Source organism: Hemiscyllium ocellatum, chromosome 37 (assembly GCF_020745735.1).
Source record: "Hemiscyllium ocellatum isolate sHemOce1 chromosome 37, sHemOce1.pat.X.cur, whole genome shotgun sequence".
Classification (NCBI taxonomy): domain Eukaryota; kingdom Metazoa; phylum Chordata; class Chondrichthyes; order Orectolobiformes; family Hemiscylliidae; genus Hemiscyllium; species Hemiscyllium ocellatum.
Genome location: NC_083437.1, coordinates 41454826 through 41473122, shown reverse-complemented (window position 1 = coordinate 41473122; position 18297 = coordinate 41454826). Strand labels below are relative to the sequence as shown.

The 18297-nt window shown below is 42.9% G+C and overlaps 1 protein-coding gene across 1 annotated transcript in view; it reads left to right on the top strand.

Moving 5' to 3' along the window:
• The window catches only part of casz1 (castor zinc finger 1), a 129358-nt gene that overhangs the window by 80219 nt on the left and 30842 nt on the right, over positions 1–18297 (top strand). Inside the window, exon 7 of the mRNA XM_060851972.1 lies at positions 14317–14407. Within this exon, the coding sequence (XP_060707955.1) occupies positions 14317–14407 (91 nt within the window). The remainder of the gene's footprint in view (positions 1–14316; positions 14408–18297) is intronic.

The window sequence follows — 18297 nt, the reverse complement described above, 5'->3', positions numbered from 1 at the left end:
GAACATGTGCTGGTGCAAGGTGATGTCAACATGGCAATCCAGAAAGATGCCCCTAGGCTTCCTCGTGCACTGGAATTTTCAAAGTGGTGAGGGCAGTCTGTCAGGATCCTACTCCACTCCAATTTGCAGTCTGTGAGGAAAATACAGATTAAAAGCAGATGTAGGCCATTCAGCCCCTCTAGCCTGCTTTGCCATTCAGTAAGATCCTGGCTGATCTGATTCGGGCTTCAGTTGGACATTCCTACCGACTCATCACCCTTGTCCCCCATGTTTGTCAAAAATCCATCTACCTCTGCCAGAAAAATATTAAATGACCTGCTTCTTCTGGGTGGCACGGTGGCACAGTGGTTAGCACTGTTGTCTCACAGCGACTGAGACCCGGGTTCATTTCCCGACTCAGGCGACTGACTGTGTGGAGTTTGCACGTTCTCCCCGTGTCTGCGTGGGTTTCCTCCGGGTCCTCCGGTTTCCTCCCACAGTCCAAAGATGTGCGGGTCAGGTGAATTGGCTATGCTAAATTGCCCGTAGTGTTAGGTAAGGGGTAAATGTAGGGGTATGGGTGGGTTGCGCCTTGGCGGGGTCGGTGTGGACTTGTTGGGCCGAAGGGCCTGTTTCCACACTGTAAGTCTAAGTCTAAGTCTAAGTCTAAGTCTAATCTTCTAAGAGTCTATAGACTTGGGAACAGTTCCTACAGTTTGGAGGGTAGCTAATGTGACAATTTGGAGGATAGCTAACATAACTCCTCTACTTGGAGACGGAGGCCGAGATAAAACTGGGAATTATCGACCAGTTAGCCTGAGGAAAACTCTGGAGTACATTATAAAATAATTAGTTGCAGAACACTTGAAAAGCGGTGGTGAGAATCAGATAGAGTCAGGATGGATTTATGAAAGGGACAAATATAGCGGAATGTTTCGAAGATGTAATTTGAAGAGTTGATAAAGTGGAGCCAATGGTTATGGTTTATTTGGACTTTCAAAAGCTTTGCACCAAGTCCCACATAAAGGATTAACATCTAAAATGAAAGCTTTTGGGATTGGGGACAGTGCATTGACATGGATAGACAACTGGTAGCAAACAGGAAACAAAGTGTAGGGAATAAACAGGCACTGAGTAGTGGGATGCTAGGACCACAGCTATTCACAATAATATATTAATTTAGATGAGGGAATTAAATATAATATCTCTACGTTTGCAGATGACACAAAGCTGGCTGGGAGGGTGAGCTGTGGGGAAGATGCAGAGATGCTTTAGTGTATTTTAGACAAGGTGAGTAAGTGGGCAAATGCATGGTAGCCAAAACAGGAAGGCAGATTATTATCTGAATGGCTGTAAATTGAGGGAGGGGGATGTGCAATGAGACTTGGATGCCCTCATGCACCAATCACTGAAAGTAAGCTTGCACCTGCAGCAGGCGGTGAAGAAGGCAAATGATATGTTGGCCTTCATAGTGGCAGGATTCAAATACAGGAGCAGGGATGTCTTACTGCAATTATACAGGGTCTTGGTGAGACCTCAGCTGGAGTATTGTGTGAGGTGTGCTCTCCTTATCTGAGGAAGGATATTCTGGTGATGGAGGGAGTGCAGCAGGGGTATACCAGACTGAGATGGCAGCACTGACGTATGAATTGAGACTGAGCCAGTTAGGATTATAATCACTAGAATTCAAAAGAATGGGGGGAGGGAAATCTCATAGAAACCTATAAAATTCTAACAGGACTAGACCAGACAGGGTAAACACAAGAAGTGTGTTCCCAATAACTGAGGAGTCCTGAACCAGGCGTTACAGTCTAAAGATACAGGGTAGGCCATCTTAGACTGAGATGAGAAATGTCTTTACCCAGAGAGTAGAGACCTTGCAGAATTCTCTGCCTCATAAAGCAGTTGAGGCCAAAACACTGGATGTTTTCAAGAAGGAGTTATATATAGTTCTTAGAGCTAAAGAGCAGAAAGGGAATGGGGAGAAAGTGGGAACAGGTATTGAGTTGGATGATCATATTGAATGGTGAAGCAGAATCAAAGGGTTGAATGGCCGACTGGCTCCTATTTTGTATTTTTCTCTGTAAGACCATTCCAAATTTCATAACCTGTTGAGAGAAAAACATTCTTAGCTCCAACTTAAGTGGGAGGTCACTTACTTTGCAAGTTTATTTTTATTTTTAAGTTCTTTGAGGAGCTGGTTAATAAGCTGGGGAGGACGAGAAGGTAATTTTCAATTTGGAGATCAGTGAACCCAAACAGCCAGTGCATGATGGTACACAGCTGTCTGCTTTAATGCAGGCAGAAGTTGAAAACTTATTCTTTTCAGTCAGGTGAAACATTTTTTAAAAATGCTCTGAGTTTGTATGTTAGAATGAGCACATTAGCTTCTGATTGGCCATTTCAGCTGCTGCTGTGCATTTTGAGATGCTGGCATTCTGAAGAAGCTTCAGCAATGCAGCAGTAGCCTCTATCATAGCAGCCGCCTTCCTTTACCAGTTGCCAGCTCCTACAGCCTGGTACTGTTTGGTGCCACTGCTTAGTGTAGATCTCTCCCCGTGTCTGTGTGGGTTTCCTCTGGGTGCTCTGGTTTCCTCCCACAACCCAAAAAAATGTGCAGGTTAGGTGAATTGGCCATGCTAAATTGCCCGTAGTGTTAGGTGAAGGAGTAAATGTCGGGGAATGAGTCTGGGTGGGTTGCGCTTCGGCGGGTCGGTGTGGATTTGTTGGGCCAAAGGGCCTGTTTCCACACTGTAAGTAATCTAATCTAATCTCATGACTGGCCCAGTTCAGACACTTGCATTTAATGATGACATACGTGCCCAAACCCAAAATGAAAACCAAACCTGAGAAATTAACTTCAGTCACTTGGCAGTACCGAACCTGAACATTGTCATTGAAGCTTTTCATCTTGAACTCCTCGGGATGGATGCAGGGATGGCAAATATCAAAGAGAAGAGAAGTATATTTTTTATTTTTTTTATTTTTTTTATTTTTTTTGCCAGTGACAAGCAGTGACATTCCTGTCTACTTTTTTTTCTTTTTTTTTCCCTGGTCCAGGGACAGCCCCCTTCCTCTCAGACATAGTCAAGGAGGAGAACACCCACACAAGCCAGCCCTCAGAGCGAACAGAACTTCTGACACTCCTGTTATTTTTTTCTTTTTTCTTTACCTCTTTTTTTCTTCTTTTTCTCTTTGTTTAACCTCACACTCCCGCCTAACTGCAGTAGTGCTTATTTTTCCCCAGCACCCATGGTGTGTGTGTGAGAGGAGAAGTTTATAACACAATGAGATGGGTGCTGATTGGTTGGCAAGTTGACTCTGATTGGTTGAGATGTTGCCATGGAGATTGCACTCAGCTACCTTTTCTTGCACTGTTTAAGTTGTTGCTCCATTTAAAATTTGGCATTCTTGCAATGGTCCTGATGGGTGCAAGATGAAAATCATATTTTGACAGCAATAGGCTAAGGAGCTTTTGCTCTTCCCTCTGCTGCCCTGGTCTTAGTTTGGCCAGGCAAGCTCAAACCCAGAGTTCCTCCCACTGCATGGAACCTTCAATGAAGCATTAGTGTGTGAGAGGGATTTACTGAGCACTTCGAGCCAGCACCAGGCTGACTGCCTGCATTATGGGGCACAGGGTGAGGCGGATAATTGTGAACTCACTCAAAAAGTTGGGTTTTGAAGGAAAGTTTTCCCCAACAGTGTCATGTGATTTCCCAATGAGACGGAAGTCTTTACATCTCCCACATTTGGCTAGAGCCAACACCCAGTTTTTCCAGATCACTAAACAACAGCAGCATCACAGCGACACTGTGCTGAAGCTCTTTGAGCTGATTCTAGTCGTCTTCCAGCTGAGGAGCAGAGTGCTTTCAGCTACTGAATAAAATTCCATTTTCCAATTCAGAATTGTTCTTTTCACCTTTCTCCACATCTTCAGGAATGCATTCAGCTCAATTCAAATTCCTTTAACATAAAATAGGAGCAGGAGGAGATCATTCAGTCCTTCAGCAAGATCATAGCTGGTCCTGCTCCAGCATGTCATCCCCATACTCCTTGATGTTTTTAATGGGAATAGGGTGGGGCATTCAATGAGCCACTTTGTGCCTTCCTTCTGCCACCTTTGAAACAGCACTTTGTTTTCTATTGATGACAACCTGCCTTTTTGTACTTGAGTGATGATACAGAGATGTGGCTCCAATCATGTCCCACCACTCCTTGCAAACAAGGAGATGTGTCAAGCACAAATTATACTTGAGTGTTGTCCAAAAGTTAAATAAACACCCTTGCAGTGAGTGGGGCTTGACAGAGCAACATCAGCAGATTTACTGATGGCTCACTTCAGTCTGGGTGCATAGGGAGCACTATCAAGAGCAGCTGGCATTGAATTTATGAAAACTGTCAGCTAAATTGTTAAAAATATATATATTCCCCTTCTTTAACAAATAGTTTCCCAGATACACCCATAAACATTAATTTCCTGTTTTTACTTATCACTTCAAACTACAAGTTCCAGATATGACAGTTTTATGGATGATGCAATAATTTTTCCTTGTTTAAGACTTTATTGAGAAAAACAGGCTGGTGACAGGAGGAGATGGGAGGTGCAGGAAGCAAGTTGTTTTTTTAATAAAAAAATGGCAAATGCATCTCATTATTAGAGGGATTACCAGTTATGCAAACTAAATATTGTCATAAAATGTTAAAACACAATAACAACATTCAGTAAATGGATTTTGGATTTAAATATGAAAATAAAGAGTTCTAAGGCAAAATATAATCCAACCTGTATAGCTGCTTTGAAGCTGAAAGGTGTATTTGAGAGATGTTTGAAACAAAGAGTTGATAATTCCAATTTGCCCACTGCCAAACCTCCAGTGAATTCGTACATCTTGTTACAACTTGCTGTTTTATCTTCCCCTCAGTTACAAAGGAGTATGTTGAATTCAGTGCTGTCGTTGTGCTTACCTGTAAATGAACCAAATCGTTGAGGTGATGTTTGCATATTTTGTTTGCCACGTTATTACAAGGAACCAGTGTGAATGGAGAAAGGGGTGGAAGCCAATTATCCAGGAGAAGAAAGCAGCATGCTGGGAGTTGGCCAAGGGAGTTACTGAGGTGGGGGGGCGGGGGGGGGGGGAGGTGTTCGGGAGGCACGGAGAATTCAGTCTGCTCTTCTGATAGCCCATGCTTCAATCATAAATCCCTTCTTAATTGTGTACATTTGCAGACCACACACACACAGGAGTTTCGCAGAATGCACAGTGAGCACTCAACTGAGCTCTCATTGGCCCATCTAAATTCTATAGCAACATTTCCCATTTATTCTCCAACTTTACCTTTAATTCTCTGCCCAAAGACAGCTCCAACCCACAGTGCAAGTTTCATTTATCACACTACACTCAGAAGTCCCAATAAGGCCCGGTTTCTCCTTCCATTTCTTGTCAATTCCAGTAGCCAGTTCAATCCTATCCCTCCAATCTATCGAACCTCTGATCCCAGTAAAGCTCAAGTCCTACTTCAGCTTCTCACTGTCATCATTCTACTTTCTTAGCAAAGTGTCTCCTGGGAAAAGTTCCTGTTTGAATATGACAATGTTTTGATTATGTTTAATCAGAAAGTCATTCCCATTTAGAGAGAGATAAATTGCTGTTATTTTGTCACATTCCTTTCTCACTGAGGGAAGTACAGTCAGCCACAGTGGGAATGATAGATTACAGTCACACTTCAACACAGTAGAACCTGCTGTCACCCATCCTCCCCCCACAGAACCCGAATTTACATAGGAACAGAAATAGGCCATTCAGCCCCTCGATACCCTTCTACCATTCAATGAGTTTGCGGTTTAACTGTGATTGAACCCCATCTGCCTGCCTTGGGCCCATATCCCTTAATACTCATGCTTAACAAAAACATTACCTCTCTCAGATGTAAAATTAACAATTGATCCAGCACCTATTACCCATGTGTGGAAGAGAGTTGCAAACACCTACCCTCTTTGTGTGTAGAAGTGCTTCATCACATTTCTCCTGGGCGGTCTGATTCTAATTCTCAGACTATGCCCCTAGTTCTAGAATCCCCAGTCAGTGGGAATAGATTATCTTTATTTGCCCTGTCTTTTCCTATTAATGTCTTGAAACCTTTGATCAGATCACTCATTAACCTCTAAATTCCATTAAAACCAGGCCTAATTTGTGTACTGTCTCCTCATAAATAATTCCAAATAGAAGTGATGATTTTGTTATATAAGCTCACCACTGTTTTGGACAATTGTGTGTGCTGTGTTTGTTTCAATGATACATTACCACTGTGGTGTGTAGCAGTGTACTCAGGAAGACCAAGTTGCTGTGGCTACCTTCACATTTATCTGCATGTTATAGCCCAGAGTTAGGGACGGCATTGGTAGAGGCTCCAATTTTCTTTCCATTACATGTCTGTTCAGGAATCTCATTGGCTCTTACTGCCTGCCATTGGCATACTTTGGGAATGAAGTATTAACAAGTTCATACTTAACTTGTTGGCTGTATTAAGTACACACTTCCCTTGGGTGTCAATTCCCAGATGGGATTCCAACCTGGAGCTTAGAGACAGAGGCATTGCCCACTGCACCTACAAGATATTGCAAATTGAAAGTAAACCCAGATCATAGGCATGTCTGATTGCAATTGTAGTCTTCCAATCCGAAACACAACATGTTGGGATGTTAACAAGTCTCATCCTTGTGCTGTATCTGTGTCATGTCTTGGAGATAATTCTGTCTGATGATTGAATTAGTTGGACTTTTTTGTAGCGTGAGACCTAGCTACATAGCATTCTGGGTGGCAATTACCGTGATGCTCTGGTTGTTCATTAGGTGTGTGTCACGGACTGAATTCCTCAGAATAGTGATACCTGATTGAGAGTATTAGCAAGGCGATTGTGTGTGTGGGGCGGGGGGGGGGAGCTGAATCAACTTCTTCTCTAATTTGCTGTCTTTTTAATGCACCCATGCTTTCCTCCAGCTAATCTGAGCAGCAGAATCAGACAGGTTGAAGTACAATTACAGTGAAGGTTGATATGCAGTGTGCAAAATTACGGATAACTATTTTCCATCTGCCACTTATGAATTATGAATTATAAGGACAGTTTTGTGCTACAGATTCATGTCCACGCGAGGTTGGTTTGGGAAGTAGATAAACTGATTCCACTTTAGAACCATTACTGACATAAAAAGGGAATTTATACCCAGGTCACTGAGTGGAACTACAATATTCTAACAACTGTGTCTTTGTCTCCTCTGTATACAAACCTTCCTTATCTTTATTATTATTTCTCAGTAATTATTTAAACAGAAACTTCCCAGCCCCACACACACTCACGGTACACACACTGTCACTTACACTGACACACATTCCCACACACACACAAGTTCATACACACACCCACACTGACACATTCACTCTCTCATATATGTATACACACACATACACTCTTCACACACTCATACAATTTCACACACATACACGGTCACATGCACTCTAATGTACACTTTCACACATATGTTCACACTTGCACTGTCACACACACACATACATGTGCACATGCATTCACACACATACTCTCACACTCATTCTGTCCCACACACAATCAGATTCCTACATCTTCACCTTCTGCAGTGACCCGACCATTCTCCCTCCATTCTCAATCCTTGGCCTTTTTTAGCAAGACAGAGTCCAAAAATTAATTTGATCCTGAAATAGATCCCAGCAGATGGAGCTATGAACGAATGCTGAATATTAACACATTAGGAAAGTCATTTCCATTTCTTGGAGGGCAGGAACCTACACTTCATTGGCCCATCACCCAGGCACCACCACCTCCACCCCCTCCCAGCCCAGAATTCCTCCAAGTATGAACACGCTCTCAGGGACTAGTCCAAGTTTTTATAAAATGCCAGAGACCTCCCCTTGCAAATATTGAGACCGTACTCTTAATACTGAAAATCATTTATTTCACTGCACAGAGTGTGTAATAGTGGGCTGGGCAGACTGTAAGATGCAGAATAATGCAGGCTGAGATTTGACAGTCATGGGGAACCACCCCCCAGATCCCCTGGCGGAAAGTTACAGTGCGTGTGGCACCATTCTCATAACCCTTGCCTGATTGTATGAATCATCTCAACCATGACATCTGTGGGGGGTTTTCTGTTCTTTCTTCAGCCTCTCTCAGCCTCTTGTCAACTTCTAAGGAGTACCTGGTGTCTTGTTCCATCTTTAGAGAGTTGGTTTCTGTCCCTTGGATCTCCTTTCACTGATGAATCGAAACTGTTCTGTTCCCTTCTCGTCACCTTGCCTCTGTCACCTTGTCGGGAACATTTACTGTTACAGCGAAATAAACAGATGACCGATATTCTCTCCCCCAAACCCGCCTCACCCCCCTCCCTCCCATCCCCAGCTCGTATTTTCGTTATGAAATTGTTCTCTGCTGGGCACTTAATGTTTTAAAGTTCTTTATATTTCATTGCAGTAATCTACCTGCTGACGGCTTCTACCCCAAATCACCCCATCTGCTCAGAGAATGCTGGTTGGTTGATTTTTTATTTTCTGAAAAATGACCTGAAGTTGTGAAGGTGATAGGGGCTGTTCCTGCTGTGATCAATCATTTTACCTGTAGCTCCCAAGGACTTAGACTCCTGCCTGACATTGAAGGGGTGAAATCATCCTGGAGAGATGAACAAGTTGATTTGCTTGAAACTGCATCCTTGTGAATTTAGAATGATGTTTCAATCACCAACACCTGTCCTGTATCTCTAACTATTTACCAATAGAGTAATCCCTTTAGTTAGCATGGCCACTCTCAAAGAAGGAGCTCTGTCTAACTGCAGCTTTAACCAGCCTATCCCTCCCTCCCTCCCGCCCCCACTCTCCCTCCCTCAAGTGAAGGCCTGTCTGCCTTGCAGAGTTGCCCTGGTGTCTCCCCACATTAAAGATTAAACGCTGGGGTATGAAAATGTTTGCTCATAAGATACAAAATTACTGGAGATGGAATGGAAAGACCAGTTTGACTGTATGAGATTGTCCACAGTGCACTGAGGGATTTGTAAGTGAACACATGTTGCCTGAAGTACCAATTACAGGACTGTGAAGGTGGATCATGTAGGGAGAGTGGCTCCTATGGTAACCTCCAACAGTACATTGTACTAGGCCCAGGACCCAAGCAAAGTACATAAGAATCTAAGATCCAGGAGGCCATTCAGCCCCTTGCTCCACCTTTTGACACAATTATGCCTGATCTCATCTTGGCCTCAACTCCACTCTCTAGCCCAGCTTCAAAACCCACCAACCTATTACTAATTAAAAATCTGGTCATCTTCACCTTAAATTTACTCAATGTCCCAGCATCCGCCACCCTCGAGGAGGGAGTGAATTCCACAGATTCACAACCCTTTGAGAGAAATAATTTCTCCTCATCTCTGTTGTAAACTGCTACCACGTTGCATTGAACTATGATCTCTCATTCTGGATACATCCTCTCTATGTCTACTTAGTCACTGCCTTTAGCATCGTATATATCCCTCAGTTAGATCTCCTCTCATTATTCTAAACTCAAGAGAGTATTGACTTAAACTGCTCAATCTTTCCTCATAAACCAAAGCCCTCATCTCTGGAATTAATCGAGAGAACCTCCTCTGAACTGCCTCTAAATGCAGCAACTTCCCTCCTCAGATAAGTGATTTCAAATTGTACGCTGTACTCCAGGTGCTGTCTCACTAATGCTACCCATGTCCTGTTTTCCTCGGTTTCTCATCAGATTTCACAGATAGCACTGTGTGAATATGGGGGTCAGATTACCAAGTAGCAGAACCACAGGGAATGGCAGGTTTTTCACATTTAGATTGTCCATAGTGTTCCAAAGCCTGAAAATGCCACCAATCCCCACTGAGAGAGACCTGTTGAGATGGTCAGAATTCAGCACCATATCGATTGGCAGCTAACCTCTAAACTGGAAGGACATTTCATTTATTGAGCCTGAAGTTTCAATCAGTCAGAAAGGAATACTGTGCATTTGTGTTTAAAGACTCCAAGCCAGCTAATGAAGTAGAAAACTAAGACTAAAAATAAGTATTTCTTTATGGAGAGAGCTTATTGACTTGCTCAGTCTCACAGCTCTTGTCCTACATCCTGGGTGACCCGGCTTCCCCGTATTTTTTTGTGTCTTTTTCACCTCTGAACATTTTTCTTCACCATCAAATCACCTATGTTACTTTAATTCTTTTATCCTCCACCATTAAATCACCCGTGTTTCTGGATCAAATACCAATTTACATGCAAAGCCCATCGGGATCCCACAGATGTGGGAGAAAGTTAGGGAGAGAGGGAGGGGACTAAATTAAAATGGAGTCCATTCAACCTTTGCAGAGATGTTATATCACACCCCTGGAGAAATTTGGACTTGAACTGAGGACTCTTGGCCCAGAGGTAGAGACACTACTACTGCACCACAAGAACCCACTTTCCTATTTACAAGTAGGTATCTACCAGTTCAGAGATGTTATGACACACTCCTAGAGGAGGTGGGACTTTAACCCTGGGACTCCTGGCCCATGAGTAGGGACACTACCACTATGCCATAAGCGCTCTTTTAATTATATGTACCCAAAGACAATTAATACCTACCACCTATTCTTATTAACCATAACGTGACATTAACAAACCTTAACAAGGTGACTGACAAGACATTAAAACGCAACTTAAAACAGACATTGCATATTCCATGAGGATGCCATAGTGACATCATTAGCTTAGCAACAGTATCTCCAGGCACCAGCAGGGCCCAGTCTTTGTCTGGGTTACTACTGCCTCTGACAATACAAAAGGAAAGCACCACACCAGGCCCTGTTGCTATGCTGCCAGCTAAGCAGCAGAACTCACCACAAACTGAAACTTATTAGGATTGTTATAACACCTGCAGACAACTATGAACAGAGAGAAATTATTTTTACAGCCTGTACTTCTGAGTAATGTCTATTATCTAAGTGCCACCAGAATAAAACTTAAAACCTGCCTCTAAAATGTCAGCTACCGAGTCTGAGATTTACATCAGACCAAATCTGATTTGAATAATTAGCTTTTGCCTTTGTTTTTCTTATTGATATAAACAGGCATGAGGAGCCTTCAATGCAGCAAAATACTTTCAGTGGCTGAGATGGAGACTTGAGAGGGATCATTGCTCCCATTTGGTCATATTGACCTGGCCAATGGTCAATTCTCAGCTGTTTGCATTCTCACCCTCGGGAATTGAGGAATGGCCACAACACATTCACGTGACATTTGTTTGTGATGATTACTGCCTTTTAAAAAAATATTTAAGATAATGTCGTGGCCAGGGGAGGTAAAGTTTAAAAAATAAACAAAATCTGATTTAGCCCAGAAAGACAAATGTAAATAGATAAAATCCCAAAATTATTTGAAATGAATTTTTAGCCTTTATTGTGTTTGTGCCAAACCAAATCTGCCCCACCCCAGCACTCCCCCACTCTCAGGGATCACTCCAAGTTTTAATACAATCTCAGAAACCTCCCCTTTACAAATATACAGAGTACTCTTCTTATGGAAAATAGTTTGTTTGACTGCGCATGCAGCACTTCGGGTACATGGTTGAGATGGGAAAGGTGGAACTCTGAAACTCTGAAACCGTGAGGTTTGGACACTTCCAGGATCACCTATAACGAAGCTTATCAATGCAAAGATGCCGCTAAAGGTCACTCACCCCGTGGAAGGCCGATTGGCTGAGTACTGACGGAGAATTCCAGTTTGCTTTCTGCTCTCAGAGGGGTGGCCAGAGGTAGGGAATGAGGGGAAATGGTTACTGGGGGAGCTGGTGGTATATTGGTAATGTCACCAGGAATCTAGAACCCGAGGCTAATGATCTGGGACAAGGGTTCAAACTCCATGATGGGGGCTGGTGAAATGTCAATCTGAAAGCTAGCCCAATGGCCCCCATGTAAGCACTGTTGATTGTCATTAAAAACCCATCTGGCAGAACATAGAACATTACAGGAACAGGCCCTTCAGCCCACCATGTCTGTGCAAACCATGATGCCATTCTAAACCAATCTCATCAGCCTGCACACAGTCACATCCCTCTATTCCCTGCCTGTTATGTGTCTGTCTAAATGCCTCTTAAACATTATCTTCGTCTCTGCTTCCATCACCTTCCCTGGCAGCACGTTAGAGGCACCTGCCATCCTCTGTGTAGAAGAACTTGCCTCAAAGATCTCCTTTAAACTTTGCCCCTCACTCTAAACCTCTGCCTCCACCTTCACCCCCACCCCTGACCCCCATCTCCATAGTTGACATTTCCATCCTGGGAAAAAAACTCCAAATATCCACTCTATCCATGCCTCTCATAATTTTATAAACTTCAATCAGGTCACCCCTCAGCCTTTGACATTCTAATGAAAACAATCCAAGTTTGTCCAACCTCTCCTTGTAGCTGAATTCTCCAATCCAGGAAACATCCTGGTAAATCGCATTTACACCCTTTCCAAAGACTCCACATCCTTCCTACAGCATGGAGACCAGAACTGTACACAATCTTCCAAATATGGCCGAACTAAAGTTTCAGACAGCTGCAACATGACTTGTCAAATTGTCAAATCAGTCAATGCCCTGACTGATGAAATCAAATGGCATTGATGCAGAGTCCTCCTGCTACACTTATAATGTTATTGAGAGATCAGTAAAAGAAATCTCCTCTGCCACTACACCCCTCACCCTCACCCCATTGGAAATGTTAGGGGTGTTAAAGGGATGAGTGTCCGCATGGCAGACCAACTGTTTTGTAACATCCCCAAGAGTATGATGCTCGGTACATTTAATCCAGGCCAAGTATGTCATTACCCTCTTCTCCTAACTTAGGAGCAGGAGGAGGTTATTCAGCCCCTGCAACCTGCTGCACTATTCAATATGACCACGGTTGATCCTCTACATTAACCTCACTTTCTCGTGCTATCCCAGCGTCCTTTGCTTCCCGCCATATCCAAAAATATATTGGTCCCTATGTTGAATAGAATCAACGGCTGAGCATTCACAGCCCGCGAGAGAATTTCCAAGGCCACACCCCCCGCTAAGTGAAGAGCTTTCCTTGACCATACACCACAAGACTACGACTCCCCTGGTTGGAGACTCATCAGCCCTGGGAAACACAGAAAGTAATTTTGATAGCACTAAGAATGAAGCTCAGCAGTTACTGCTGGATTAAGTACTCTGTCAGAGTATTGGCACTGTCACAAAACACAGAGTAGGAATAAATGAATCATTTTCTCATTCTCAGACTGTAACTAGTGGGGTACCACACGTTCAGTACTTGGGCCCCAGTTGATCACAATATATATTGATTTCACATGGATTTGGACAGACAGAGTAAATGGGCAGAACGTGGCAGATGGAATATCATAGAGAAAAATGTGAAGTTATTCACTTTGGTGAGAGGAACAGATATGCAGAGCATTTCCTAAATGGTAAGAGGTTGGAAAGGTTAGATTGCAAAGGGATTTAGGTGTCCTTATTAACGAAGATTAATATGCCGGTGCAGCAAGTTTTTAGGAAGGCTAATGGGATGAAAGACTTCATTACCAGAGGATTTGAGTACAAGAGTGAAGTCTTGCTTCAGTTGTGTTGGAGTTTGGTTAGACCTCATCTGGAATATTCCAGTTTTGGTCTCATTGTCTCAGGAAAGATGTTATTGGCACAGAGGGAGTGCAACCATACTTGTTCCTGGGATGGTGGAGCTTCCAAAAAGGGAGATTGGGCCTATATTCGCTACAGTTTCAAAAAATGACAGATGACCTCATTGAAACTTATAAAATACTTTAGGGGATTATGATTCTTCTATCAGAGAGACCTGGGGAAACTCCATCTTTGAGTATGTTTCAGGTTCAGATTGATAAATTTCTGATCATTACTGGCATACAGGATAATGATGATGACGTGGGTAAAAGACATTGAAATGTTTGTTCAACCTTAATCATGTTGAATAGCAGGACAGTTTTGATGGGCTGAATGGCCTAATCCTGTTTCAAACCATGGGACCCATGCTTATGTTTTACACACTTTGTGCGCACTATCACCCCCAGTATCACAGCCGCTGGTTACATAGGTCACAGTGCAAGATCTGGGAATACCAGTATACAGAGATATCTGACATTCATCCATTAATAGCTAGGATGTCCACTGATTCCGAATACCAAAGAATACTGATTTAGTTGACAATCAGACATCAGAATAAAAAAAGTATGGCTAAAAACAAAGACCCAGGAGTTTCACTGAACCAATCTTGTTCTTATTCCCTCATTTGCAGGTTCTCTGGCAGTCAGCAATGTGGACACATTCACTGTGCCTATCAGTACAGAGAGCACTACCACTGTCTAGATCCTGAGTGCAATTACCAGGTACTGTAAGCAACTCCAGGACACAAGTTTAACAACACCAGCTCACCTCTGTTTGTTTATTTATGCTAAAATATGTTAAAAAATAACATTCTTCATACAGTTGTCCTCAACTTTGGTATCCTATACATTAAAAAAAAGTGACAAATGCAGAATGAATGAATTTCAGTGAACGCGGAGTTTACAAACGCAGGGAAAATCTCAACAGGTCTGGCACCATCTATGGAGACCGAAACAGAGTTAACATTTCGATTCCAATTTGACTCTTGGACAGAACAGCTTTGTATTTTCTTGTGTTGGTGTATTCCCAGCAGCACCTCCCTCTTACACTCTGAATGAAATAAGGATCTGCAGACACTGGTGATCTCAAACAACTAATGGAGAAATAGCTGGAGAAATTCAGCAGCACTTATGGACAGAAAAACAAAGTTAACATTTCAGGTGAAGGGAGAAGGTAGAATTCTAATAGATTTTAACAAACCAAAGAGACAAATAGAAATCCTTTTGGGGAGGAGAGCTGAGCCTCTTCAGGAAAGAACCTTTAGAAGGTTCAAGAATCACTTTTCAAGGAGAATCAGGGATGAGCCATAAACATAAGCCCAGCCAGTGACACCCACGTCCCACAAATGAATATAAATGAAAAGCAGGGGCAATGAATTGGGGATTAGTGGCAGGGGTCAGTTTGCATTGATGGCTGGCTTGCAATCCAGAGTGACGCCAACAGCATGGGTTCAGTTCCCGCACCGGCAGAGGTTACCATGAAGGGCTCTCCTTCTCAACGTCAGCCCTCCCCTGAGGCGTGGTGACCCTCGGGTTAAACTCATACCTGTCGTCTCTCTCTCTCTCTGAAGACAGAGCAGTCCTGTGGAACAATGGCGACTTTATCTTTACAGAAACAAATCCTGCAGCTTCTGGAAATCCGAGGTTTTGAAGTGTAACCAGAATTCCCAGATTTAATTTCAGATTTACAGTATCTGCTGTCTTCTGCTTTTGTATTTTCTGTTTGAATGAGGAATTAACCTTAGGCTGAAGAACTTGTTGTGGAACAGTGGAATTCTCTCAGGTTTCCAGGGGAGGAGAAGGGGTACTATTCCCCTCGTAGAAAACACGGGGGTTAAATGGACCACAGTATCTGTACATGCATGGAACATAGACATGTTAGTTAGTCCCTGCATTGCTGGTGCAAAAGTTAAGGTGCAAAGTCATTAATGAGACACATCAACCCTGACTTAACCCTTTATTGTTCAGTGAGAGTGAGGTCTCAATTGGATGGGATTCAGAGGAAGTTCCACTTAAATGCAATGTCCCCTTCAACCTGTTGGAATCTGGATGGTGACTGGAAAATCCCAGTGGAACTCTGTTCCTGAATCTTGCATTGTGTCCAATGACATGAAGGCAGGATAAAGCCAATGAAGTGCAGACACAGAGACCACCTGCTATTTTTAATGCTGTTCCTCCAACCTCTGACTAAGTCCTGCTCCTAATTTTTTGCTATAAATTCTGTGTCCTATGATCCTGCCCTACTAGCTACTTGATGAAGAAGCAATGCTCCAAAAGCTCTTACTTCCAAATAAACCTGTTGGACTATAACCTGATTTTGAATACTATTTAATATTGTGGTTCCAGGTTACGTAGCTAAATTGCTTAGGGGAGGATAAAGTGAAGTTAGTTGGAGAGTGGGTGTCTCACTGTGGAGCTAGGTGGTGAATAAGGTGCTGCAGGACTAGCAGTGCTTTACACACTGCTCCAAGAAACAATCTGCCATGTAATCAACAGGAACCCCTCCTCTCGACCAGATTTCTCTCCCCTTCCCCAGGAAGCCCACATAGGGCATTCACGTCAAGGCTGGGATTGAAAGTGGGCATCTCGCCATCTGTGAGGCTTAGTCATGGTTTGTGGTGATAGGTGTGTGTGTGTGTGTGTGTGTGTGTGTGTGTGTGCGCGTGCGCGCGCATGCATAATGGCAAAGAGTTGAGGCATGGCCAACTCAATACCCACCATCCACTCTGCCAACTCTGCACGTGGTTTATCATCCCTGGAGTTCATTCACTTCATTTGTACTGGTCTTAATGTGGGAATGCTTGAGAACAGAATGGTGTTGAGAATGTGTTGACTTTGGCTGCTCATGGAATGTGGGAAAACTCCAAGGACTCTGCGAGTTTGTTGCAGAGGTTTGGTGGGAGCGTTTAGGGCTGGGAAGTTCTGATTTTCCTTATCCCCAACCATTCCATACTGTCCCTCCCCATTTCCTCAGTGCTGGTGTCTGGAGGCAGTGAGTTAGTTTGGGAACAGTCACGGGGATGCAGGTCTTGCCCCACTACCAGGTACAGTGGCACCACTTAAGCAGATCTGAACAGGAACCCTATGAACTCAGAATACAGCTTCGCCAGCCCCTTGCTACATTACCATTTCTGTGTAACTCATTTTTCCATGCAGTGCTTAACATTTGCAAGAACAAAATAAATTAATCAATTTCTAAAAAAAAGTGCAAACCAGATTTACCTCCTGTAATATCTTGCAGCTTTTATTTATTGTTGATGATAGCGCTGTGATTTCTATCACATGGGGGCTTTTTCTTTCCATTAAAAATCATTGCCTCATGCCAGCTGGCCAGGATCCTTGTTTACTGTTGCCACCGTCAGTCTCACCATCTGTTGCCATTTTTGTGAAGAACATCCCTCTCCTTGCAGACTGAATTAAAAACATTAAAATTAAATATCGACTAAGTTCTAGAATGGGGATAAATCAGAACGCATGACAAATTATTGGGAACATTCAAAATCAGAATTTCCTCTTTCTTTCATTTTTTTTAATTACACATTATTTCTCTCACATTCGCTCTATCCCTCATTCTATCTGCTTTAGTTACAATCCCTCTCTCACTCTGTCCAACATTCTCTCTATCCCTCATTCTCTCTTTCACTCACATTCCTGCTATTTTCACAAATCTGTCTTTCACTCCTTTTCCTTCTCAGTCTTTTTCACATTCTTTCTCTTTCATTCTCTCTACCCTCTTTTATTCTCTTTCTCCCTCTCTCATTCTATAACCCTACTCCTTCCGCTGCGGTTCTCCTCTGAAACAGCACACCTTCTGCCATCTTCCTTTGTAGTTCTGATATCAGTTGGAGTTTATGTGGCAAGTTAAATTAAATGATAATGCAACAATTCTGCCTGAACGTGCTACAGTAACCAGCGATTAAACACTACACTGTATTCAACTTGTCTGCAAGTATTATAACGGGAGATATTGGTGCCCCTCTCCATGGTTATGTGTAAGGTTTCTCCTTCAGGTACACTTCCCAGCCTGTGTTGAGTTCATTGACCTCAGTGTTTCTCTCAAAGGACACTGCTCCTCCTGATGCTGAAGCAGTCAGGTTAGTTTGAGGTCCCTGCGCTTAAAACTGAATGTCCTGCTAGCAAGAAGAGGAAGAGGAAAATCATGTTTAAAGGTCAAACCAGGCCCAGAATGTCCTTAAAAGCAACACCTGGAATCCCACTATTCAGCTTAAACCCTTGAAAGAAATGTCAGATCAACAAAGGAGGGCAAACAATAAGCTTCAAGCAATAAGCCAGAGGTTTACCCGAAAGGCGACGTTAATGTGCTCTTACAGTAAAAACTACAATTGGCGACAGATACTTTCAGATTAAGTTTGCACTGTTTGATATTGTAATCGTAACATCATAATGTCAAATGTATAGATTTATAGCTTCCTTAACAAAGCAACTGCATCAACATTCAGAAGAGTTTAGAAGAGGCAGAGATGATCTAATTGGAACATTTGTTTATTAATTGGAACAAAGACAAAGCTTTTCACTGTGCCTCAGTACACGTGACAATAAATTCAATTCACATACAAGATCCTGAGGGGACTCGACCAGGTGGAAGTGGAAAC